This window comes from Nasonia vitripennis (assembly GCF_009193385.2).
Source record: "Nasonia vitripennis strain AsymCx chromosome 4 unlocalized genomic scaffold, Nvit_psr_1.1 chr4_random0006, whole genome shotgun sequence".
Lineage (NCBI taxonomy): Eukaryota > Metazoa > Arthropoda > Insecta > Hymenoptera > Pteromalidae > Nasonia > Nasonia vitripennis.
This window is the reverse complement of record NW_022279641.1, coordinates 737,200-763,294: the sequence shown is the minus strand read 5'-3', so window position 1 is coordinate 763,294 and position 26,095 is coordinate 737,200. Positions and strand designations below refer to the sequence as shown.

The 26,095-nt window shown below is 47.7% G+C and overlaps 4 protein-coding genes across 16 annotated transcripts in view; 1 reads left to right on the top strand and 3 right to left on the bottom strand.

Moving 5' to 3' along the window:
* LOC100113835 overlaps positions 1 to 26,095 on the top strand; it is a 217,447-nt gene that overhangs the window by 44,250 nt on the left and 147,102 nt on the right. For 4 of the 10 annotated variants that reach the window (XM_016986729.1, XM_003425186.3, XM_016986730.2 and 1 more), the window contains exon 3: positions 3,803 to 3,846. The exons of 2 other annotated variants lie outside the window; for them this stretch is intronic. The gene's annotated coding sequence lies outside the window, so the exon portion shown is untranslated. Of the gene's footprint in view, positions 1 to 3,802; positions 3,847 to 20,722; positions 20,808 to 26,095 lie in introns of all 10 variants that reach the window. 4 more of the 10 variants (XM_031928393.1, XM_031928392.1, XM_031928394.1 and 1 more) reach the window with 4 other exon arrangements.
* On the bottom strand, positions 63 to 5,686 carry Mrjpl8 (major royal jelly protein-like 8). Its single transcript, NM_001161502.1, has 5 exons — positions 5,201 to 5,686; positions 3,323 to 3,492; positions 2,647 to 2,865; positions 1,512 to 1,934; positions 63 to 592 (listed from the first exon to the last, which is right to left on the bottom strand). Exons 1-5 carry the CDS (start codon positions 5,391 to 5,393, stop codon positions 317 to 319), a joined length of 1,281 nt encoding a protein of 426 aa, NP_001154974.1. The 5' UTR covers positions 5,394 to 5,686; the 3' UTR covers positions 63 to 316.
* On the bottom strand, positions 8,044 to 11,756 carry Mrjpl7 (major royal jelly protein-like 7). 3 transcript variants are annotated; one of them, XM_031928311.2, is made up of 6 exons: positions 11,456 to 11,673; positions 10,640 to 10,880; positions 9,945 to 10,111; positions 9,650 to 9,865; positions 9,145 to 9,567; positions 8,044 to 8,396 (listed from the first exon to the last, which is right to left on the bottom strand). In XM_031928311.2, the coding sequence occupies exons 2-6, from the start codon at positions 10,830 to 10,832 to the stop codon at positions 8,115 to 8,117; spliced, it is 1,281 nt and encodes a 426-aa protein (XP_031784171.1). In that variant the 5' UTR covers positions 10,833 to 10,880; positions 11,456 to 11,673; the 3' UTR covers positions 8,044 to 8,114. The 3 variants fall into 3 exon arrangements, with proteins under 3 accessions (XP_031784171.1, XP_032457853.1, NP_001154975.1); XM_032601962.1 differs by having other exon boundaries at positions 11,358 to 11,664; NM_001161503.1 differs by having other exon boundaries at positions 8,049 to 8,396; positions 11,658 to 11,756.
* LOC100113806 (major royal jelly protein-like 6) lies at positions 12,721 to 15,396 on the bottom strand. 2 transcript variants are annotated; one of them, XM_008219734.3, is made up of 6 exons: positions 15,280 to 15,396; positions 14,961 to 15,184; positions 14,714 to 14,886; positions 14,004 to 14,222; positions 13,543 to 13,947; positions 12,721 to 13,282 (listed from the first exon to the last, which is right to left on the bottom strand). In XM_008219734.3, the coding sequence occupies exons 2-6, from the start codon at positions 15,157 to 15,159 to the stop codon at positions 13,025 to 13,027; spliced, it is 1,254 nt and encodes a 417-aa protein (XP_008217956.1). In that variant the 5' UTR covers positions 15,160 to 15,184; positions 15,280 to 15,396; the 3' UTR covers positions 12,721 to 13,024. The 2 variants fall into 2 exon arrangements, with proteins under 2 accessions (XP_008217956.1, XP_016842220.1); XM_016986731.2 differs by having other exon boundaries at positions 12,721 to 13,113; positions 13,194 to 13,282; positions 14,961 to 15,374.

Below are 26,095 nucleotides of genomic sequence, written 5' to 3'. Positions count from 1 at the left end.
ATATGTAGCATACAACGGGGAATAGGTTTGGAAAAAGCCGAGCCTCGTTCGTATACAAGCTAACGTTGTAGTCTGGTGATGTTTATTAATGATGATCAGGGGATGTGTACAATGTGTGTGTGTGTGTCCGTCGTCGATGATATGGATGTAGTAACGCGCAGTATATCACAATTAACTTTACATATAGGTAACATTAATACGATAATACTTAAAGTAATAACCGTAACATTAACTAGCTCTAGGTATGATGACCGTTGAGAAAGAAAATAATGAAACTAGAGAGAAGTGGTGTGGAAAAAGAAGAGGACGACGCCGATCACTTGGGATATTTGTACGACAGATTGGCTTTTGTCCGGCGGAGAGCCGCCTTCAGCTGGGCGGGCAGCTCACACTTGGTGCCCTCGACGAGGTCCTTAACCGGGCTCTTCAGAATGCGAAAGTTGACGTCGTCGAAGTTCAGCGCGCCCAGCTGGAATGCCAGGAATCGATTGGTCAGCACCCACAGTTCTTCCGAGGTCTTGGTGATCGACTTCGGCACCACTTTCACCCCGTTCGCGTACTGCAGCTTCTCCTCGTCCTGGGCCACTATCTCCTGCGGGTGTCGGAAGGAACAAAAAAATCGACCTGTATAGTATGACAGCTGCGCACGCGCGCGCATAATTAAACTAATTCCTAGGGATACCTCGCGAGGGAGTTGGGTAACGCCTTGTTCACGCGGGCGTGAATTAAACTGAGAACTGTTGCTCTCGCGTGTGCGTACGTACGGGGGCTGTGTGTTGTACATTTGTAAGTCGAGTCTCATTAAAAGTTTTCCTTGTCGCGCCGTTAAGCCGTATACTCAAGACGAGATCACTCCTGGAGTTCGCCGTGCCGATTGATGGGGATCCAGCGTCGCTCGTCTTAATTTTTGAGCGCGCGCGCGCACGAGAGAAAGATAAAAGTGATTGTTTATAACGACCGAAGTTGTTGCGCAGTTTAAAATTGCGATGCGAGCGATTCAAATGATTCTAATATTATTGCGGAGTTTGCACAACTTTCCCGCGATAGAGTCTTATTTATGCGCCCGTGCGCACTATTTCAGATGTAGCCGCGCACGTTCATCCCGTACCAGTAGTATGCGCACCGGCGATCATTAATTTCGAAAACTGATTGGCACTGGAAATTTATGAATTACGTACGCGACCGCTTGCCGGCCCGTAAATTCGCGTTACATCTTTCGCTCCGCGCTCTCGTTACGCAATGCTACGCCCAGATCGAATATTACATTTTATTCGCCGCGTATATAATACGCGTATGTGCGATGCATTTCCGGTTTTTTCCTTAATTAATTCTTGAGTAACGCGCGCTCAATAAATAAAATAAATATTACGGAGGATAACAGTAACGAGATAGCGGTATACAAAGCTCGCGCAAGCAGTGCGAAAGGTAAAAAGCCCGAGCCTGAAGGAGCTTTCACAGCACCGGAGCAACATCCTCCCAGCAAGTTGCGCAATGGCAATGCGTGCACTTACGATGTTCTCCTTGGCGAGTTCCCGGTAGCGGTTCCAGCAGGCGATGGCCGTCTCCTTGGTCAGGCCGAGAAAGAGGGTCCCGTCCGACGAGAAGGCCTGTCCCACGGCCTGGCTGCTGAGGATGTCCCTCGCGCCGAAGTACTTGATCCTGTAGCCGTAGATACTCCTGGTGAGCTCGCGCGTGTTGGCCGCGTAGAGGTCGAAGGAGGCCAGCGGCCGGAAGAAGAGGTAGCGGGGCTCGTAGGGGAAGATGTTGGGCGAGAGGGACATGTCGACGACGCCGCCGCCGATGTTGAGGCTGTTCGGGCCGATGCTGACGTTCCGGGCCGAGTCGATCGGGTTGTAGACCTCGCCCTCGAGCCGGAAGAGCCCGATTCCGTTCCAGATCACCAGACCGTGGCCCACCGAGTCGGTCATGTAGACCTGCGGCACGTGCGGACAACGTTGATGGGGTATCGTTATTACGAGGAGTCGGCTGTCCCTCGCTCGGCGCAGCTATGTACGGAAGTGAGCGACGCCGAGAGGTATATCCTTATTAGGGAATGTGAGAACGCGAGCGCAGTCAACAAAAGTGTATCGTTACGATTGCCCGCGCGATGTGATAATCGAAATGTTTCTCGCGCCGCCGAGAGAGGGCCATTGCGTAAACGAAAGACGCCGTGAACCGGCTGCGAATATGAAGTGTCGTTGAAGAGAGACAATGGTGGAGAAGTATAATCGGCTCATTTGCCAGTGATAGACAGATGCGTGTAATATAGAAAACTGCCACGCAGTGGGATATAATTGTATATTCCAGAGCCCTGAACAATGAGTAGCCCTTCAGATGAAGGATAAGCTCTCGCGTGTTATTATTGGTGATATCGCGAACTAGTCGCGATCAATCGCGCTCGTAATAGAGAACAAAGAAACAGCCGAGATTCGATCCCGTTTAAGCATTCAGCGGCGGTTATTCGCCCAGGGATAAAACGAATCGAGGAAAGTCGCGTTATTCCGAGAAAATCCGCGAGCGACGAGTTTAGAAAATAACGTAACGAGTATGACAGCTTTCGAATTTTCACCGCGAGCTCACTTCCGCGAGGCGCCGGGAAAATAAAAAAACAATGGTACGAAATGAGAGCCAACTATAGTAGCTTACGGTAGTGTGATCGCACTGCTGTCCCTTGGTCTCGACGATCGGCTTGACCAGCCGCGTCATGCCCTGATCATTCTGGGCAATGTGATTCGGTATCTTGATCCTCTTGGCTAGCTTGTCCCTGACAAGGTCGAAAGCCAACAGCTGCGCTTGGCAGGCTTTCGCGCCCGAGAGTTCCGAGATTCCGGTATCTAAAACCCACAACCTGTTGCATTGATCGATCTGTCAAAATCAAATTTCTCTGAGCTGATAGCTTTCTTCTCCTCCTGCCTTTTTTTCTTTCTTCGCCCGCCGACGTTCCAGCTCCCCCGCTGCCGCCGCTCTTTTTCTCTCTCTCTCTCTCTCTCTCACCCGCGAGAAAAGCAAAAGGAAAAAACGTCGTTATCCAACGTGGAATAGTCTTCGTTTATTTGTCCCTTTCGAAAAATTTCCAGCCGCGCGCGCGAAAGCGTCACGCAACAATATCTCGAGGTAAGTTCAAAGGCTCGCTTAAATCACCTGTCGGCGCACCATATACATAAATCGCCCGGCGAGCCGCGAGACACACACTCGAGCGGAGTCGAGCGCGTGGATAGAAAGTTTGAAGCGACGAGGAGAGAGAAAAAAGGTCCGGCGTAGCGGCAGGAGCGAGAGAGCCGAGAGCCGGGCAGTGCAACGCGTTGAAGAGAGAAAGACTTACGGCCAGTCCGTAAACGCTGGTTATGCCGTTGCAGTCGCCGCGGGCGTGCCAGGACCAATCGGGATAAGGCGATAATAGAGGGCCCGAACTCGCTGACGAGCGACTCGACACAGTGCTCAGACGGGCCGGCACGCCCGGGTAGCCGATGTGCGACACGAAAACTCGGCCATCTGGAATAAGAGACGAGGATTGATTAGACTACTCACATTGTCCATAATGTTTATTTGACTTTCGAATCTTGTTTATCTCGGCTGCGCAGCTTTCGTAAGCGTCGGGGGGATTAGAAATTGTCGATGCGTCCACGGGTTCTTGTTGCGTTTCTACGAATGCGCGTGTCTATAACGCCGATTATTCAAACTAACGGCTTTGGATTTTTTCAAAACAATCGCCGTTATAGCCGTCGTACGAATTATGAAAATACCTATATGCGTACGTCTGTGTATTTGAATTATAAAACATCCACTTTTTCTTCTGTTTCAGGTGAGCTACGAAAATTACCGGCTGCTCCACGTCTTCTTGCGTGCGTGAGTAAACATATTTATTAACGATTGTTACGGCCTGCACCAGCGCGGTTTTTTGCCCATTCGACGCGCTAAAGTGCCATTCGCAGCTGATTCAATGTTTCATTTTAAAAATATAAAGGCAAATTTAAATTAATAAATTTATTGTAAAACAAAGAAAGCTTCTTGCGAGAATTGAAGGTAACAGCGATGTTTCTCTCTCTTTCTACGGAAAAAAAGTTAATTGCACATTGTTGCCTCTATCGCGTCTAGTATGTAAGTAGGTTTTGCATTATTGTTAGCAGGGGCGAGGAAGGAAGAGTGTTTTGAAACGACGCTTTGAACGATAGCCAGAGGAGCGTAATTAATTTTATAATCTTAACCGCGCGGACTGAATGCGGCTGCGGGATCCCACGTGTTTGAAATGTAATCTTTTTAATGAGAATAACGCGTACACGCCGCCGGGAGGAGAGTAATAAAGGCCGAGCATGAGTTTTGAAAAATAACTCGGCGTATTATTGCGCCCGAGTTTCGAGAATCGAGAGACAGAAGGAGAAAAAACCTTCCGAGAGATACACGCACGTTAATCAGTAGTATAACAGAGGCTGGATGTCGAAACACGCGTGGCTACTTCTGTACACCCGGTCCGCGTGTACCTTTGTACTATGGACGGAGCGCGTTGTACGTTAAAATGTTGCATTTCGAACGAGCGCGGTTTCGTAATTTGTTAAAAAGCATGAAAACGTGACCCTCGCGTGCGTTAATGCAACAATTCGCTCTTTCGAAATGATTAATTAACATTGTGTGTACCGCGCGTGTAAGCCGTTACACTTACGCGATCTTTATTTTTCAATAAGGTTTTATTATGTAAATCTCGCGCGGGATATACTCGACGCGTTTTTACAATTGTACAGAGTATGAGTTTTGCAAGCTTTTATTTTTATGCCACAAAAAAAAACAAACGACATTACACGAGCCTCTTCGAAATTACGCGCGGCACACTTCGATTTAATCGCGAGTGCGGCTCGTGTCCGAGATCCAGTACGCTATTTTCTCGAAATTTCGGAGCATCGACTGCGCGTATAGGTACATCGCGAGAGGACGTAATAATGAGACGAAATAAGCGAGACTCATTTAACATTGCGTCACCGCGGCCACTCAAACATTTAATTTGCCAAAACAAGAAACCGCTTTCACCCGCTCGGCAAATCATCTTCTCTTTAAAACGCGATATAAAGCATTGACTCCGCCGCGTTACGAAAGCTCTCTCGCTCTTGTTTGTACATAAGGTACTTTGAGTGTAAAATTTGTATCGGAACTTGTGCGAGCCCGTGTAAATCAATGACTGGTATATTGTATTTCGAAATTGCGCGGTTACCTTTGGCGACCGCCAGGTCCGAGGGCAGAACCCGCGAGGAATTATAGTCGCCGGCTCTCACGGTTTTCTGCTTATGCTCCTCGGAATCCCATAAAAAATCCAGGTATTTCCATTCGTAAACAGTCTGCAGCTCGGCCCGCGTTAAGGCAGCGGTGCTCGCGAGCGCGACAACCCAGAGCGACAGCAGCTGCATTTTAAAGCTCTCTTCTTTCCCTTATATTCGCCTCTTTATATCCAGTTCTCTCTGCAAGCTCTATTTCTCTCCCGCACACGCGACGACGATGCGAGGGCAGCTTTTATTCCGATGCTAGAATGCGAGCGAAGCGTAGCGAGTCCAGTCCATAGACGTGATGAGCCTCGCGCGATTATTCACATTGTCACGGAAACTGCCACTGATGCCTGCGTCCCGAGAAAACTCCGCGATCCCGTTCCACTGGTATATACGGCGAGAGTATGTGCGTACAGCTCGACGCGCGCGTTATCAATGAGCAGTGCGCCGCCGTGTCTAGATTTGAATGAGGGGCAGAATATTAGCGCCTATGCCCCCACGGCGGCGTGAAAGTCTACAGCTGCGCTGCCCCGCCACCGGTGCCGCCGCAGAACGTCCTTTCTCCCGCTACTGAGCCGCTGCAGTCGAGAGCCGCGAGTACTATAGGCGAGTGTGTTCTTTCCTGGTTTCGTTGCGAAAATTTCCACGACAAAGGCTCTCTTCGGCGGGCGGATTCCTATTTTTGCTCTGCTCGCGGCGCGTTCCGTTGCGAAACGGGCGTTATGTGCCGCGACAGCGAGAGACGGAGATTTTTTGCGAGATTGCGAGGCTTAATGAGCGAGTACAGCTGTTGTTACGCGCGGGTTTATTAGGAGGATTGATACCCGCGAGCGGGAGACGATGCGACGTGTTTATGGCTTTATTGACTGATATCGTCGACGCCGATCTTCCTTCGCGCTTGGGAAACGGCTCAAGGGGGCTCGTGCATGCAAAGTGGCATTTTTACGTCACTCGATGCAGTCGCTCTGGACGCACTCGGCCAACTCGTTGTCGTTTAGTATGGAAAGTATGGAAAAGACTATTATAGTTTGAAGCTAGTTTCTGCCGTGACACCGATTCGTTTAGAGAAAATGGAAGATTATAATGATTCAAAGTTATAAAATACCGCAGCGCAGGCTCATTATTTCGGGTATATTACTCTCTCGTAATTATCGAGGAAGTGAATACACTCGCGTGATTTTTCGGTGATTCTAATAACACTCGCTTTTAATGGACGTTCCGTCTGACTTTTAATATTCACTCTTTCCCGTGGAAATTATAAACGCGCACATACTGCGCCGACCGGGCTCGTGAGAAATTTTAAAACGTATAATCAGTTCTGAAATACTGCGCGTTTTTTTAATATGATAATGATACACTCTATATATTATATGCGTTTGTTTCGAATTACGTAAAGCCGGCGCATGACGATAAAGAAGACATCACAGCGATGCGCTCGTCGGGCTTTGCAAAATTATTCAACACTTATAATCGCGTTTTATGTGCAGCGCGCCGGATTCCGAGAATCATACTTTCATCGGAAATAATAAATAAAGCTGCAGCTGAGAGCGACGTTGTTGTGTTATTCATGCATACGCGTACACGCTGGAGCCGATCAAGAAAACGAATAAACATCAAACTTTCATTGCGATCGGATCGGCTGTATGAAATAATCATTATATTGTTGTATATGCAGCTCGTATATACACGCGCGAGAAACTCCACGGACGTTTCAACATGATCCGGACAGGCGTTCGGTTCCGTGATCGTTCTTAGACACAATGGCCGTCCTAAGCTTTTGTCCCTATCGGTCCGTCATCTGACAATTCCCAGGGTGTATAATTTATGTAATTTCATATGCACACGTACACGTACACACACACACACACAAACACACCGGGCGAGAGAGATATATACACCGCGGCGTTTAATACGTACTTTCTCCCCGCAACAATTCTATATTCGAGCTCTCTCGCGGTCATTACAAATCCCGGGCGCGATTAATTGCCTCTTCGACGCCGTTGCGCAAAAAAAAAATAATAAAAAAAGTGTCGAAACCAATCAATTACCGCCGCCTCGTTCTCACCGCCGTTAAAACAACGTATCCCGTCGACGAGTACTACGTGAAGCATATACGCTAGTAGTCGGCGCATAGTAGCTCGTTCAAGGTCAGCTAACAATAATCGCACCAGGAGTGGCTTAGACCAGTGCGTTATGCAGCAGAGAAAGCAAATACCTACACTGCTCTGACCATGTCCCAGTTACGGTTCTCGGTTTACTGACCTTTGTCCGACGATTCCCGCGCTGTGTATGCGGCATAGAATCCGGCGATTTGCAGGAGATCGGGAGCCGCTGATATCAAAAACTCGTAGACGCCGAGGCGCTGTTCGTTATCCCAAAGCAGAGCGAATCGTATTAACCCGTTACGTAAAGTGCAGGCTGGGAAGAGAGAGAAAACTGGGAAGCGCATGTCATTTTCATCTCATCCGCGGCGAGATAAAGAAAGTTTGCACTTTCGAAGGAAGCGGTGCGAGGAAAGGGAAAGACGCTGCGGCCGTAGGTTATATCCACGCCGCGCCTTTCACTTTGTGTGTGTGTGTTTATACATCAAAGTTTTTGCGCCGCCGACCGCGTTTAGGAAGAGCGACGTCGATGAAAAGCCGATGAGTGACACACACGGCTCTCTCTACTCCACGTTATAGGTATCGCGGGTATACCCGCGCTTCGAGCGGCTCAATCATAGCGCAAGGTTGGATTTTATCGCGTAAGTAGTATAACGTATGAGGTATATGATATTGTTTCCAAAGCGGCTGAATCAAATTTAACGTGTAATGCTGCAACTTTATTAGCACAAACAAAAAGTTTTTCGATCAGACTTCGAGACACTCAGTTCTGGACGATGAGAAAACTCTCGTCCTGCTTGTTGATGGCGCCGAGGGCGGTGAGGGTGTTCCTGGGGATCTCGCACTTGGTGCCGGCGATGAGCCTCTTGACCGGGCTCTTGAGCACGCGGAAGTTCACGTCGTTGGCGTCGAGCTGACCAAGCTGGAAGGTCACGAAGCGGTTCGTCAGGACCAGGAGCTCCTCCTCTCGCTGGTAAGGCGTCGGTGGGATGACCTTGACGCCGTTTGCGTACTGCAGTCGCTCGCTGTCTTGAGCGACGATTTCCTGTGGAAGAATCAATTTCGTTTTTATTCGGCTCTAATGATCCGTGAATTTTAATTATAGCCAATTAACGGCTCTGTAAAGTCCCGTGTAATCGATTCGCTCTGTGCAGGGATTCCTTTTAAAATTGAATTAGGATTATTATTGCAGGTTCGTAACTGTGCATAATTTTAATACGACCCGGTTTGTAGTTATGCCGATGCAAGGAATCATAATTTCCCTACTCATTACCGCGCGCTTTACGAGCGTTAAATGTGAAATTATTTTCTAGTCTCTTCACTATGGCTCGGGCTGGCCATTTTCGGTAGGTTATGCGCTGCAGAAATGTTTTCATTACGCCTGAGTTCTCTCCCCGCGATTGATGAAATAACGGAATTATTATTGTGAACGTTCGCTGGGAAAATTCGCTACGGAGCGTTAGTTCCAGTTCTATTTCGATGGAATTCGTTCTGTGTTACGAGATGACGCGTGTGTCGCCCCACCTTCGAGAATTATATTTTATTATGCTTTTAAACAATTTTCTCGTAATAGACACCCTTTTTCTTGCCGCGAAACTTATTGAATCCAGTCTACCGTTTGCGAAACGCAAACGACTAATTAGGTTAACAAAAATTCTTTCCATTAACGAGATTAGCGAGGATAATGAGTAATACCGATTTCTCATTAATACTTAATAGTATGATCATCGGTTTATGCAACTCCAAGCATACCAGAGGTTGATTAATAATAAGCATATGTAACATCAACTCACAATGTTGCTCCTCTTGAGTTCCCTGTAACGGTTCCAGCAAGCGATGGCGATCTCCCTGGTCATGCCAAGGAACAGAGTTCCCTCTGACGAGAAAGCCTGACCGACGGCCTGGCTGGACAAGATGTCTCTGGCACCAAGGAATTTAACGGATTCACCGTATGTGCTGCGCCTGAGTACATTGGTCTCGGCGGCGTAGATGTCGTAGGAGGCCAGAGCGTGGAAGTAGAGGAAGCGAGACTCGCCAGGGAAGATCCTGGGCGAGAGGTCCATGCCAACGATACCGCCAGCCAGGTCAAGGCTGCTGTTGCCGACGACGATGTTCTTGGCAGACTCGTCGTGCTTGAAGAGAGGACTTTCGAGGCGGAAGAGACGAACTCCGTTCCAGATCACCAGACCTTCTCCCATAGTGTCAGCCATGTAGACCTTTGCGATTCGGAAGGTTGGCTAGTGTTAGTGGTTCTTCTATTTTGAGAGATGGTTATTGGGTTACAGATTATGGACTTACGGTAGTGTTATCACAGTAGGGTCCCTCGGTCTCGACAATGGGAGTAGCCAGAAGAGTTTGTCCATCGTTGCTTCTGGCGATGTTGTTGGGGATTTTGATCCTCTGGATCAGTCGGTCAGTGTTGAGGTCGAATGCCAACAGTTGAGCCTCGCAATTTATAGCTTGTCCTTCCAAGAATCCGGTGTCCAAGATCCACAGTCTGTTGCACTCGTCGATCTAAGAATTCATCATGGTTCTGACTTGAACTTGTGGTTCAACAATATTTTGATTGATTAGGCTAAGACAATGATCTTACGGCTATTCTGTAAACGTTAGTGATGGAGTTGCAGTCACCCTTCTTGAACCACGACCAGTCTGGGTACGGCTTCACCAGAGGTCCCGAGGGTCCCTTTTGGTTACTGACAGTGGCAAGCGTAGCCGGTACTCCGTCCATTCCAAGAAATGATACAAAAATTCGGCCATCTAAAAGTCATAAAATTTATCTTTATAAAATGAACACCAATAAAGAAAAATGGATTTTAAACGTTCCAGCTTATGAGATTTTTAATGGAAAGTTATATTCTACTCCCTATCTCACAAAATAATACGCTACGCTATCGCTATGCCAGAAACTTTTGGGGTAATGATTTTTTATTATTACTATTTACGATTGTTTGATTACCCTGAATAAACGAGTTCAACGATGACATTCTATTTAATATCGGAAATAAAATCCTTACAGAATTTGTAAAAAGTCGTTTAAAAATACATTTTTACTTTTATGCTGAGAATACAAACAAACAATACAACTTTATATTTCGCGCAATGTTTTTGCTGCGCCTGACATTATACGCGATAAGCTCATTTAAAAATGTTTCACCCAACATAAAATAAAACCTTCAAAGGGACGGATTTCGTCCTTTTTCCTTGGAACCACAGAATTGCACGTATGTTTAAAATATAATTTTAAGTAGCTTTATATACAGCTGAACAGTTGTATGGTATATTTACCTTTGGACTTATCAACGTCCATGGGCAAAATGCGCGAAAAATCATAAGCCCCGCTGTTTATGGCTTCTTGTCTCCTGGCCTCGGATTCCCATAAATAATCGACGTACTTCCACTCGAAAAGCGTGTCCATGTATCCTGCCGAAACCAGCATAGAGCTGGCCAGGAGGATGAAAGCGCACAGCAGAGAGCGCATCGTGCTTTTATTTTGTTTTATGAATAAAACTCGGAACTTTTAATCCAGCTGAAAAATATTTTGTTATTCATTAATTCAGCACACGCAAGCGTGCATTCGAACTTTTAAATTCACGACTAATACAGAGTGCCCTCTCGGTTAAAATTAATTTCCTTGAAAGCCTTTGAAAATACATTATACGATTTTTCGCGCGCGCCAGCGCATACACACAAACACGCACGCAAAATAAGCTAAAACGATACATTAAGAGATTTTCTTCTGATCCTACAAAGACGATCACGATTATTCGATCAACGTAACACTCCACACAATGATTGAATAATTTATGATATTTTAGATGGCTATAAATTATGCAGAAGACAATACGAATAATTGATGAAGTTAATGAACGTAGCATATCTTATTAGCTTTTGTCGTACAGCCTGACATTGATTACGTTCATGAAATGTTAATTGATATGCGATTATTCGTCATGAAGAATTTCAAGAACCCATTTGAATCATTATTATACTGACATCATCATACTACTATCATTATCGAGCGCAAAAAATGTTTCGATTCCAATCTCCAATTTGAATAGAACTTGAGTGCGCATAGTTCACCATAACTATATCGTTAATCACCCTTGAACTCTCTCGACACTTGAAGCGATAATCTTCTCTTCATCTTCTCTTCTCTCACCGAAAAAGCTCAATCGCAATCCACAACACACGCGCACATACGAAATGCCACAAGAAACAAAGCCAACACTCGCCTATACTCGCTTCGCGAATTTCATCAAAAGCACACTCAAAACGTCAAACACGCGCTGCAGTGTTACATTACCTCATGCACAGAGCTCTGGATGCGCCTCGGTAGCTTCGGTATATCTCCTCTCCAGATCGTCACGGACGATCCGCTCGAAGTCGTGACGCCGCTGCGATTGAGCAGTCGGGCCGCGCGCGGGTTATCGGCTGCGAGTCTCTCTCTCTCTCTCTCTCTCTCTCTCTCTCTCTCTCTCTCCGTTTGTGGCTCCACGAAACATTTGTATAAACAGAATTTTAATATCTGTATACGTTCGTACGTGTACATATGAGCGCACACGCCTCGGCCGGGAATTTACGAGCAAACGCCATTAGCGCTCGTCGGAAGATTAACGAGCGCTTTTTGTTCGGAGATTGTCGCGAGCGAGCTCGTGTATAACTGGGCAATAAAAACTTCCCGCGAGCTATCTAATAGGGGCATTTTATCGAAACTATTAAAGTGCGAGCAGGAATATGTGTTTTGGTTATATGCAGTCACGAGAGAGAGAGAGAGAGAGAGAGAGAGAGAGAGAGAGAGAGAGAGAGAGAGAGGGAGGGAGGGAGGGAGGGAATGGGCGCGAAAATAAAACGACATTGATGGGCCTGGTGAACTTGCCAAGCTGGTTCTAGGACGCGACGATATAGATATGTACACGGGGCGTTATGCGCGCGGAAAGTGCAGAAATCGGAGTGTGTCGATCTGTGTCACTTGCGATTTCATGAGTAATTTCAAGGTTTGGAAAAATGTGTGATTCTCGTCTTTTTTTCTTTCCTTTTTTGATTGCACAACTGTTTCGGATCTTTTGCAAAGGCTCCTTCTTTTTACATCATTGTGTTTTCGAAAATATTCATTTTTTTTCTTGCCGATACTGTTCACCCTGAGTAATCTACATTAATACATTTTTATGTTTTTGTTGATGTAATAGAAGGCGGCGTAAAAACCCCGATAGCTAGATACGACTTTTTAGACCTAATTAGAATGAGGAAACGTTTCTAGTCGGCGTTTGTAAAGAAGTTTGGGAAAACAGATAACAAATACTGTCGGTTCTGTTTGACCTGAGATTTCCTTTCCGAGAAAATTCAGATTTATGCGGATAAGAGCTGTGTTATTCGAATAATACAATTTTATTTCTTCAAAGTTTACATTTCGAATGAGTCACAACAAGATTAAAACCACAAGAGAGATATTGGCAAGATCCGAGCTGAGAACGTTCACCCCATCTGCATTTGAGAACTTCCTTGTTGGATATTCTTGCGAATCTCATCACTTCAAACCGGTCGATGATTCGAAAATCGATGAATTCCTTGGAACTTATCGGCTCTCTAATCTCTTCCGTCCGAATTAACACTAAAACGTCTTACTCAACATCTGCTCCAATCGAGATTTCCTTCCGCTGCCGATTTTCCCATTTATTTTTCCAAATACATCTCCCTGAGAGCGAGCCTCGTGCCGTAAGGCATTTCGCATTTGGTGCCGGCAATCAGTCTCCCAACACTCCCTTTAAGAACACGGAAATTCACGTCGTCGGTTCTTAATTGTCCAAGTTTGAATCTCAAAAATCGATTCGTCAATACCCACAATTCCTCGGTAGCTTGGCTGATTGATGGCGGGACAACCTTAACGGCGTTAGCATACTCCAGCCGCTCCTCGTCGCGGCCGACTATTTCCTATAGTGACAATTCAGGAGAAATCGGATTAAATCTCAAAGATTTTCAAAGTTCACAATGCGTTAGACTGATTATAAATATTGATACAGGTGCTTATCGCAAAGGTCACTGTCTAAGTGAGAGATACATTACGTGAGCGAGTGGAGCTTTTTTAGGAAAGTATGTTTGCTCAAACCTCGTGAATTGTTAAAACAAATAATTGATGATTGTTAGCTAATTAGGCAACGGTGAGAAATCACATAAATACAAAAGTCACTCACTATATTGTCTCTCGAGAGCTCTCTGTATCGATTCCAGCACGCGATGCCGAATTTTCTGGTTATTCCTAGGAACAGAGTACCTTCCGATGAAAACGCTTGACCTACGGCCGGACTGCTCAGCACACCCTTTATCCCTAGAACTTCTACGTCGTACTCGTGGTTGTTCAGTTTTCTGGTATCCAAGGCGCAAAGGTCCAAGGAGTTCAGCGCTCGAAAGTACAAGAAACGAGTTTCGTTCGGAAAGATTGAAGGTGACAAATCCATGCCGAGGATGCCGATTGGACTGCTTGAGCTGACCAGGCTGGAGGACTGTTGTGGCGGTTCGAACGACGGACTTTGCAGACGAACGAAGCCCTCAGCATTCCAGACTATCAGGCCGTAGCCCAGCGCATCCGAAATGTAGATCTTCAATGATCAGAGATTACTTCGGGGCTTCAAATGGATCTTACAAATTTACTTACAGTTGTCTGTTCACAATCGGGGCCTTCCGTGGTTACCGCGATATTGGCCAGCAGAGATTCTCCCCGTGAGTTCCGAGCGATGTCAATCGGGATTTCGATTCTCTGTATCAATTCATCGGTATCCAGATCGAAAGCTAACAGTTGAGCTGGACAGTTGGCATTGGTCGATTTTGCATCAATCCCGCTATCGACGGTCCAGAGCCTGTTACAGCCATCGATCTGCAAATCAAACGCATTGTCGGGAATTTTTTGTGTGACACCAATCTCAAGGCTTCAACTTCACGAGACAATTTTTTTTTTCAAATTTAATTTATTCCGTCAGCCCTGACGTACATCTCTTTACCCGCAATCGTTCATCGATCATCGAATTTTCCGTGAACTGGCATTGATATCACACTTTCGAAGGTAATATGCTAATAGCAATAATTCATACGACGACGCGCGCGAAAACAAAAGCGAGGAAATTTGAATTTATACATTCGCGAAAAAGGCTCGCAGCTGATAACTGCGTCGTTCGTTCTTTCATCGCGCGCGGCATAGCCGCAATAAACTTTCAACACGGGCGCACGCGCGCGTGAGGTTTAAAAATCCCGAATTTTTATTAACAGAGCTCGTAAAAATGATCATTCGGCATTTCAACAGCCGTTTCTCCGTCTCTTTCGTTTTTACGATCGGCACGCGAAATTATATTGATTTTTCGTTATGCCTACCGTTATTCCACAGGCACTGGTTATGCCGCTCTGGCAGTTATCGCTCTTGTGCCACGACCAGTTTGGGTATGGCATCACCAGTGATCCTGACTCGGCTGACGATTCGTTGGTCACAACGCCGAGAGTAGCCGGTATTCCTGACCCGGCAGTGAACGTTATGAAAACTCGTCCGTCTGATTTTGAGAAATTACGTACCAGATATTATAGCACCGATTGATTCGACAAATTTCCCGCATTGTGTACGAACCAGGAGCTTTGTCGACGTCCGCGGGTGAGACGCGTGAAAAATCGTAAGCTCCGCTCTGGATAGCCTCTTTCCTCTGAACTCTCGAGTCCCATAAATAGTCTACGTACTTCCACTCGTAGGCCGTTTGCAAGTACTCCCGCTGCGGCGACGCACTGGTCTCCGAGCTCGTCGCTAGTAGCGCGATGGAAATAAACAGCATCTTCTGCGTCGTGCTTTCGATCGATCTGTGGCAATATTGATACTCGATCACTTTTGGATGGCGATTCTATTGTCGAAACACAGTCGCAAAGCAGCGAGCGAACGAGAGGTACCAAATTACCCGCTGAAACTTATTGGCCTGTCCTCGTGTTCGTCGTTGGGAGACGACTCCGCGGTAATCCGCTTCGAGACGGGACAGTAGAATATCGAGCTCTCTCCCAGCCGAATTTCGTTATAAATACCATGGTTTTATCTGTTGTGTGTGCCTGCTCTAAATACCTGCAGCGATAAATGCTGTGTCGGACACTCGCGAAACTATAAACACGAGTCTCTGACGTACTAAATGCATCTCTCTCTCTCTCTCTCTCTCTCTCTCTCTCTCTCTCTCTCTCTCTCTCGCTGCGATTTTAGCTCATTGCGACGATACAGAAGCCGAGAGACTCCGTAACAAATAAAGTATAAGGCAATCGCAGACACGTTTCTTCCCAGAAATTCCTCGTCGCTCCTAATTATTCTCACTCGGGAAAAGTCATCTCTATCTCTCTCTCTCCCGAGCTGCAGCGCAAATTAAATAGGATTCACTTTTCGCGTGCGGCTGAACAGCCTTAATTATAACCCGGTTACGACTAATTGACCTCCGTATGCATATATTCCGCTCTGTGAAATATAAAAGAGCGTTATATCAGGGGATCAAGCGCGCGGTCCTCCAAGAGTAAAGAGTCCGTCAAAGCGGCGTCGACTAAAAACAGCGCGAAAACTGCCATTTATCTCTCGGGCGTACTGTCTTTTTCCCCCCGCGCCGTTTACGCACTCATTAATGCGAGAGTTACGTTAGATAGTGGGGTGCGAGAGATCCCGAGAAGCCTGAGTTACGATTCGGCTAATTTTAACCCGGCTTCTCCCTCACTCGTTTCCTCTTTTTCTTCATAACTCTCCTCTCCTCTGTAGCTCCGCTCCTCTCGCTGGGCGGCGTCGCAGCTGATCTTTTTTCAATTCGCCTCGATCGTCGCAGCCTGATGATGGCACCCGCACATTTCGCACTCACCATGGCCAGCAGCGCGTTGACTCGGAAAATGTTCACGGCGCTGGATAAGTTTGTTGTGTCAGCGCAGTTCTCGCGAAACGAATTGAATCCATAAATTCCACTTTCTAGCGCGCCGACGCCCGCGATCCCTAATCGCCGCTATCTTCTGTTTTGTCTCATAATCTCTCCCTGTCTCTCCCGTCACGCTCTCACTCTTTCCTCGCGGCTGCAGATCGCAGCAGCAGCAGCAGCGCAGCATTAATAACCAGCACCCCGGAGCCCTCGCGGAGGGCCGCTTATCTCACGACTCCTTTCCTCGGCGTTATCTTTGCTTCGATCTGCTCCTCTCTCTCCCCCTCCCTCTGCCGGTCTCTTCTAATCCTGCCTGCCTCCCTCCCTCTCGCGCGCAGCTCATTCCTTGTGTGCTTTTGAGCCGGCGCCGCCATAATGCCCGGTGATTAATCCCTCGAGGGGCTAAAGGAGGAGCGCAATACCGCAGCTTTCTCTCTCCCTCTCTCTCTCTCTCTCTCCCACATCCTCTCGTCTTGTGCCTCACACTTAGTACCTTTGCGGTTCTTACTTACCGCCTTCGGCGCCCATCCGCATTGCCTTTATTACGCTATTCTCGAATTTTCCGCTTTGAGACTGGCGCTCGAGCGGCCCGATGCAGCTGTGATGCGGGAACAAGCATTTTTTCCTTTCGCGCGCTCTGCGCAGTTTAATTATAACGCCTCGAAGGAGGCGCCATCTAGCGGCTGCCCGTTTCCTTTTTTAGAGCGCGTATCAACTCTCTCGACGTTAATTATTTTGCGCTGTGTGTATCAAATCTTGATTCCAGCCAGCGGCATACGCGCGATTAATATTAGTTTAGTCCGTGTTGATGTTCTCGCCGGAGCTAAATTTAGCCCCGCGGCCGCGGGTCCTATTCGTGCAACTGACGTTGCCGTACAATTACGCTCTCTCTCTCTCTCTCTCTCTCTCTCTCTCTCTCTCTCTCTCTCTCTCTCCCTGTCTCTGCTCGGCTGTACACGTGGAATGCTGCAACAGCGTATAAGAACTCGCATCGTGATTCGCGCGCGTTAACGCCGAAATTCCGACTGCGGCAAAAAGGCGTAAACCAAATTCATCGCTGCACGGCGCTTTATCTCTCGTCGGTGGCAGAGAGAAGAAAGCGTTCGATCATTACTGAGCACTGTGTGTTGGCCATCCGGAATTTTAATATGCGGCCGGGAGCGCCCTCGTCATCTTTCTTACCTCGCTTGCATTTCCTCCTTCTATTCCGCGAAATTTATGCCCGACGCCGCCGCCGCCGCCTTCTTCCCTTTCCTCTTCCGGTCGCTTCGCGGAGGGCCACTTTGCTCGCGAGAGACGTCGATTCTAAATCTCCAGGCGCTAAATATTCGAGAGTCACGAGAGCGAGGATTATCCGGAAGGCGAATATAAGTACACGTTATGGTCAGAGCGCAGCGACGATTCTAGAAAAAGACGACGCACGACACGATGAGGATAATAATAATAATAATAATAATCGAGCGGAGTTCTCGGAATAGGTTCTTCCGCGCGCGCGGTAACAGCGCTGGGAAAATCGATCGGGCGGCGATGGAGCGGGGCTCGGATTAAGACTTAAGAGATACACGGCCAGTGGGCACACTCGCGTCCGCCCATCCTTCGTATGCGCGCGTACATCCACTTCTCTTTTCGTTTGTGTTATTTATACGCCGAAATTAATTCGACGGCGCTCGGGGCGAATCAAGTCCCTCCTTTTTGGCGTGGCTCTATGCCAGCAGATGGACTGCTGGCGTCGTTTCGTTATTTTTTTTTCTCGTTCGCTCGCTCACGACCGGCTGCTCTTTTTTTCGCCGCGACCGATTTCGATTATATCGAGGGGGGAGGGGCAGCAGCTTTTTTGTTTGACAGTTTTTCGCGGCACGCTACGTTTAACGTAGCGCTGAGCTTTTGTGAACAATTTGTTGCGCGCGTTTCTGGCGTTGGGCCGCGCGACGTTTTTTCTCGCTCGCGCGCCTCGCTGACCGAGCGTCAATGGAATCGTTGCCGCCGGAAAATCAGCAGTTATGGGCATATTGTATTATTCGCCGGGCGAAATGTTGCCGCTGTATACGCTCTGTGTGTATGTGCAACAGCGCGCGCGACTACGTGACTAGAAGTCCGATGATATTTGCGTTACTCTCTCAGGTATTGCACAAATATTTGGAAAAGGGTTTTGTTCGGGCGCTGTTGTTGCCGGCGCTGCCGTATGGAGTAATTACTTTGATGGTTATGCACTTCTTTTGATCTTTTGAGCATTCGGTTGACGTGCGCAGTCGTGTCCGCGATTCTCGCACCGAGCGATTGTGGAAACTTTTCGAATTTCAAATCTCCCGCCGTTTTCTCGATCACTGCAATCACACGTCGTAATTTTTCTGGATGCAGGTATACCTCGAGAAAAAAATAGTACGTTATTTTCATATTATGTAGCCGGCGCATCGAATCGCAGTGGCCGACGATTGCGAAACTGGCAACTGCAACCAGGCCGAGCGACGCATCCGATATTTTTCGCCGCCGTCCTCGGTCGCATTAAAGTCCGCCGCACACGAGAGCGCGATAATTCAGTCGGTGCGACGTGCCGCATATTCGGACTTTCGCATGCGGAATCGCCGCCAAACCACGGGGAATCAGTGGCGATTGTGTCGATTATGGACGTCATGTCCCCATAAGAATCGGCTGCACGGTATATTTGAATGTAACGCGTTCACGCAGTGAATGCCGCGTGTATTTCAACGCTGATACAAAAGGGAGAAACCTTTCATTATGGTAGCACCGCCGAGTTTTATCAGGCGCGTTGTCACAGACGCACACGTCTGCAACGCAAGCAGCGAAGACGAGTCAGCGATAAGAGTCCGCCGAGCCGTACTACGATGCATAGCGTCCGAATGCATTGTAGACGTTAGCTCAGTAGTTAGAGCACAGGCCTCTCTGTTTGTAACAGCGTGTGTAAGTAGATAAAGATCGAGAGCCGCGTGTGGATTTTTCCAGATTCAATTTATTCCCGACCTCCTCGAACACCGCGCGTATATCCGGGCACGGCCGGCGTGTCTGTTTTTCCGCGTGCAATTTCTCACCCCGATTCGGCGGCAGGTGTTTGACGTCGAACTTCACATTCACCGGCTACTGTACAGGGCATTTATACGTTTGACGAGTCCGCGCGGCACAAGCCGTGCAGAATCAATATCGGCGGAAATAGTTTCCAACGCAGAAGTCGACGACGTGACATTAGCCGCGCGCCGGCGACCCAATTCCTCAGATTAATTATTATTCGCACCTGCGAGCCTCCGGGGGCGTATCAATAAAACCGGGCTTTATGAGTCAGTCGACTTGCATCCGCGATACTACTGTGCCCAGGCGTTATATTGCAGCAGGAGCAGCAGCCGCGTAAACAATATTTTGATTTAATCGCTTCCTGCTTATTTTTCATGTCCTGTTCGCTTCGTTTCTCGTTTGGAATGTCGTTGGGAAGTTCACGCCAGCTTCGAATCGCTCGAGTATATAGCTCAAGAATTCAGCTCAAATAGCGCGCGCCGATGAATCAGGATCGATAATAGTTTTGTCGCGCTTATACCATACACGGCGGTGTCAAGCAACAGTCACGAAAATTCGCACTCGGGAGCCACATTCATCAGCGTTATCGGCGCGTCTAGCGCTAGAGGAAGAGAGAGCTGCAGCTGGCAGAGAATTGATGCACTTTTCTCCGCGACTCCATCCATCGGAAAATCATCTGGACGTGAGCGCGCGGAAGATAATTACTCGCGGACGGGGAGCACCGGCTTCGCGGCGACGGCTTTTTTTACTGCCGCTGCAGCGAAACTTAATTTGCTGGTCGTGCCGGTTGTGCGCTTGTTTTACAATGTCGTCCCCTATATACGCGAGCTTGTGTATCGCAAAAAGTGGATTTCGAGTTTTTTTTGCGTTCGCGGCCACGCTGTCTGTCAGTGCAGTTGTTGTTGTTGCTCTTTTTGAGGGCCAACTGAAATTTCGCCGACCGCCGCAACGAGAGGCAGCCTCGTTATTTTTCTTCCTTTGTAAAAGAGGGAGAATTTTTCGAAAAATTTTTCCTCGCTATTTTCGAGATGAATTTCGATGGTTATTTCGAAACGAAGGCGAAGCGAGGATGTTTTTACAACCGAGCATAACCTGCCGCTGACTGTTGGACATGCATAATTAATCGCCACGAGTTGAAGTGCCTGTATACACGCTCTGGAAGGCCGGGAGCGCGGCAAAAGTCAAAGTCACTCTCCCGCCGCGATGTTTTTCCAGCGTCGCGACCCATTGCCCGAGAACAATCGCGCAATTGTAATCGAGTCGGAGCTTTCGAGTTTGTACTTCTCCGCTCGTTCAGCCTCTTTCAGCCGCCGACGTCGTCGGAGTAGTCTCGCGATTTGCCTCGGTGTGAATGATAAAAACAGTGTATACGAGAGGAAAATAGAGTACCGCTACCTCCTCTCCTGCGCAACTTTGAAAAGTTCGCTGTGTGCTTCTGTTTCAGGTATCGGAAAGTCCGCCAGTGGCAGTAGGCGAAGCCAGACCTTTGTCTCCCCCCTTCTTTGTCTGCTTTCTCTCACCGAGCGTGAGTGAGTTAATATTCCGTATCATTTTGCTCGAATTCACAACTCTTTTTTCTCCCCCCCCCCCCCACTCTGTTTCTCCCTCTCAACTTTGAAATTCCCGCGCGCGCGAGCTTCGAATGTCAGCGGTGTTCTTTGGAATTTTAAGTAGAAGCGAGCCGGAATGACTGCTGGAATTCCAAGTCTCTCTCTCTCTCTCTCTCTCTCTTTCTCTCTCTCTCTCTCTCTTTCTATCTCCTAGTAGTTCCGAGTTGCTCCGAGTTTAATGACGATAGCGCCAAAGAGTTTATCCAAGTGCCGCGCGCTTTGAAAAATCGATCCGTAAACAATACTTGCGCGCGCGCCTGAATCAGAGCTCGAAACGTCAACTGAATTTTTTTCCAAGAAAGCGAATGAGTATCGATATTGAGCATTCAACAAGAAGCTGTGTACTGCTCCTTCGACTGTAAGAGATTCCATTGAGCGCCGCCGACAAAGGAAGGCGGTAGCATCGGAAGAAAAAAGACGATATAATCCGCCTGGGAAACTTGCCACTGCTGCCACTGCTGCTGGCCTGCATTCGAGATGATCCGTATTATCATATGCCACCGCGGTCCCTTGGATTTTCCGCCAGCGCAGCCGGCACCGGTTATCCTCGCGTTATTCTTTCCTCGGGTAAAAATATATAGAGGAGCGAGTCAAAGCGTGTGTGCAAGCACTGCGGAGGTACAGCCGCATCAGGAGCCATTAGGGATCATCCATCGGGCAGCGATCGGGATCAGTCTCAAAGGTTTTTGGAGCCATTACAGGATCGCCTTGTAAATAGGAGCGCATAAATCCGAAGCGGCCCCCGCGGGCTCGACCGGTCATTTCGTTAATGAACTCCCCCGGCGCGCACAGAGCAGCAGCTCCAGAGCTGCAAACACGCGCGGCGCCGACCGAGCTTTCGCCCTCGGAATGCGAAATGCGCGCGCCCGGAGGATTTCCCGGAGAAAAAATGATTGCAGAGTAGTGCGTGCCACCGCTGTTGTTGCTGGCAGATGGAAATTACTGTTGCCAATGGGATATATGGACTGAATGCAATGAGAGTGCGTTGATGAAAGCTCCGTGTGTGGCTTGTTTCACGGCCATTGGCCAGCTTCTGGTCAGTATGAAGTGGGAAACTTTTTCGTGGGACGATCTCGTTAAGCTACGATTTTCGATTATACCGGATTCCAGCCAATATTTCTGTTTGATTTTTCACATCGTCGAAGGTTGCGTGAGACATCTGATGGTAGAACAAGTAAAATCCCTAAATCTCGTATTCCGAAAGACAGAAAAATAAATTTGATAGCCTGCAGAATGTAAAATTGTGAGTTTGAAAGAGCCATTTGACACTGTCGTATAGTTGCTGGATTTTGTAATTTCGCCTTATCTTATAATCACTAAAAAAGTGACAATTTAGAACATTTAGAAAGAGTGAAGCGCGTCTAAAGTGAATAGTCACCGACAATCACCGACTGACTAGCTTATCACCCACATTTTCAACGTTTGTTTACCCATTCAGGGATTTTCCTCGTGCTGCCGATAATTCAGCCATACAGTGCATAATTAACAAGCAGCCGCCATTAAAAGCCCCCAAAAGTCCGATTCCAGCTGCATCCTGCACATCAGGACCGGTCTCTACCCCCTAAACCCTTCAAAAAGCAAAAGGACAAGATAAAGCCATCTGTCCTGCCTTCAAAGAAGTCTCCGTCACGACGGCGCCGAAGAAGAAGAAGAAGAAGAAGAAGAAGAAGAAGAAGAAGAAGAAGAAGAAGAAGAAGAAGAAGAGGAAGAAGAAGAAGAAGATGAAGTCTCCAGAGTAGCTGCACTCTCAGCTAAAAGCCTCGTCGGAGCGGCGATTTTCGGCAAACACGAGCGAAAAACTCGAGAGGCTAGCTGCTGCTGTAGAGAAATAAAGAGACGCAGCTTTGATGGCGCTGATTGGCTGGAAAATGCCGAACAAACTTGGACCAACTCGCTCTCTCCCTCCTGGCAGAAATATCGGCGCGATTCCGGTAACTTATGGCCGCCTGTCGCTGATTGCCTTTTGTCGCGGCTGAATGCGCTCTTCCGCCTACTGTTTCTTGCGGACCTTTTCCCCTGATGTAACCGCTGCGCAGGTGAGCGCGGCTTCGTTCGGATCCGTTCGTATTTCTAATACATCGAGTGGGAATAATTGATCGAGAGCCCGGAATAAGCAGCTATACTTCCTGCAGCTGATATAGCTGAACTCCCGCAGCGAGGCAGCGATAAGCCCGCTATGAGGCAGATATGGACTCTCGAAATACCGAGAAACCGGTCATCGGAGGCTCTTCATATATTATGTAAACGCTTATTTCAATTTCCACTGCATACTTCAGCGGAAAAGTTCGTATGCGCGCATCAGCAATTACGCGAAAACCGTTTTGGAGGTACTTAGATAGTCCTCGCATGTAAAGTCACTGTGCGCGCCGGCTTGTTTTCTATTCGCGGACGCGCGGTGATCCTCCTCGCTTTTTATCAAATTCCATCCCTTTTTACTCCGCGCTGCCGGCCATCCAACTTTCCCGGCCACTTCCTCTCCTCGTCGTTTGTGGCTCTCACGAAGGAGGAGGACAACTTCTTTGCGAAACTGACCGTAGCTGAGTAGGCAACGGGCGATTACGTCTCCTTTCTCTCTTATTTTTGCTCGGGACAGGACCGCCGCCGCATCGGTCGGAACTTCTCGCCGGGCTTTGAAAAGGAGCTGCTGCGCACACACGGCCAGCTAGCTGAGAGGAAATTCGATAAATGAAAATTGCTTTTCCAGCCTCTCCCTCTCGTTCACGTGTGCGTTTAATTGAATTTCCAGCTTTTTTCCAGCGCTTCAATAGCAATTTTTCGGTCGCTCGTCGCGAACTCGGAGAATCGAGCGTTAGTCGGGAACTTATTTCTTAGTCGTGCCAACTTCCTCGCGCACGAGCACTCGTAACTTTGATCGAACAATTATGCGCGAGGAGGCGAAAAAAAGGCGTAGCGGTCGAACATAAACGCCTTTGTTCGCGAGACGTAAACTCGCCAAGTGGCACCAGAGCTGGGCAGTGTAAGAAACGAAAACGCAGAAAGAACGAAGATATAAATAAAAGCCGATGGGAGTAGACGGAGAGATAGAATTTATTATTCGCCAAGCGAACCTGTGTGTACTTATACGAATTTCGCGAAATTCCGAGCTGGTTCCAGGACGACTGATCGGAAGAACAAAGTTCTCTCTGTCACCGGCAGTACTTATATCTATCGGCCTATCGATCCACGCGGGCAGCTCAAAAGGTGTTTGCCGATATTATTGGAACTGATTATTTCCGGATCTGACGGCAATATCACTCTGCCGGATACTCTCGCGCGCGCAACTTTGTTTTTTGGGTCAAAGGATCGGCAACTTTTGTCTATTAGCACGTGTCGTTCGATAAAATGCACTTTGAAATATAATTGAAAGGAGCTTTTTTCGAGCTCGGACCCGCAGCGCTGCTAGACCATAGCAGGCATAACACCTTGTTTACCATTCATCTCTCGATAAAACAGTGCAGCGGTTGAAATCATAACAATGAAATTGCAGACACAATAATGGGCATTGAATACGCGAAGAGACGTGGGAACAGGCAAAATGGAGCTCGTTGTAGCCTCGCAGCGGATCCAGGAACGGGCGTATGCGCGGCTATACACCAGATGTTTGCACGAAATCGTATTATATATTACGTTTATATATTGAACTGTTTTATTCACACGCACTCTTGTAACGTGATCAAATGAATTACCGCACCATGCGTAATTCATCCTCGTTTTCCGCGAAAAGCTGAATTTTCCAGAAACAAACACACGAGCTAACCGTACAAAAGCGCACCGTAATTAACCTGAAAATAATCGAGCGCGTATGAAACGGGTGGAAAAATTTCAAGAGTATAAAGTTTATCGAAAAAATGCCAGAGAGCGAAACTTACGCGTCAGCCGCAAATATGCTCTCGGCAGCATAAGCGCGCGGGAAAAACAAGGAAAGGTATATACTGGAGGGCCGCGAGTCTGTCTCGGCAAGCTGTAAAACCGCGAGACCGCGACTGCGCTCCACGCGCGCGATATAAACTGCCCCCGCATTAGACTCTCCCGCAGATAAAGAAAACAGAGGGAAAGAGACCCGGTGGCGGCGGCGAACAAAGGTGAGGCGGAAAAAAATGCGGGCGCAGAATAATGAGCGGCTAGAAAAACAAGGGAGATTAGGGAGTTTTTACAAGAGGTATATGCGCAGAGCGTAATGAAATGAAAGTATGGCGCGGGGATTGTTCGCGTATACCGTCGAGCGGCTGTTCTTTTTTTTTATTTCCATATACGGTTTAATTTACCGGCAGAGGACGGACCGACGCTTGTTGCGGCGAGTTTTCAATTGTGTATTGCGCGCCGGGGCTTTATGGAACGCGTGCTTGAGATGGTTTATGACTGGACCTTATGTGGCCTGGCTTTTGTGTCTTCGGCCGTATATTCGCGAGCTAGATGCTCGGACTCTTCTTTTCGGGTAGTCTCTGCTGATTTACTCGCGAATGCGGATTATGAATTTTAATTTATGCATTAGGCTTGTTGCGCAGTTCTTAATTACTCGTGTCTTCTTGGGCTCGCTGTACGGCGCGTGTTTCGGTAATTGAAGTGAGGGAATATGCATTTTACGTGCAAAAACTATTTTGGTTCGCAAAATTTTTAAGATATTTTTTGAAGATAATAAAAAATTTAACTTGTTTAGTCACGCAACATTGAGTTTAAAAATATTTTTCAATAAACACGCAATAATTACGCAGTTAAGCAGGAAATTCGCACGAAACGAAGTTTTAATTTTTCGCCCCATAAAATACAGCCAACCGAGCTTAACTTATTAAAAATGAAACGAAACAAACAAGTTCCGCAGCGCTCCCAAAAATGAAAATAATAGACCTCGATTCCGACACCCGGACTCTGCCCCCTGCAATCCTTGCAAGCGCAAAACAAATCCAGCCCCTCTCTACTCTGTCTCCAAAGCCGAAACTCCATCGCTCCGCAGAAATTCCCGCAACCGAAAGTGTCGCACGCGCGCGAGCCTCTCGCCAACTCGCTCGAAAAACGAGGAAAAAAGTCCGAGCCCCGGTTGAATCAGTCGCGCTAAAAAGGTACACTGCGACGAGAGAGAGAGAGAGAGAGAGAGAGAGAGAGAGACAGAGAGAGAGAGAGAGAGAGAGAGAGAGAGAGAGAGAGAGACAATAAACGACGCCGCGCGTGCGCTCGGCTACGCGTCAAACGAGCTGCCGCCGAGGTAAACC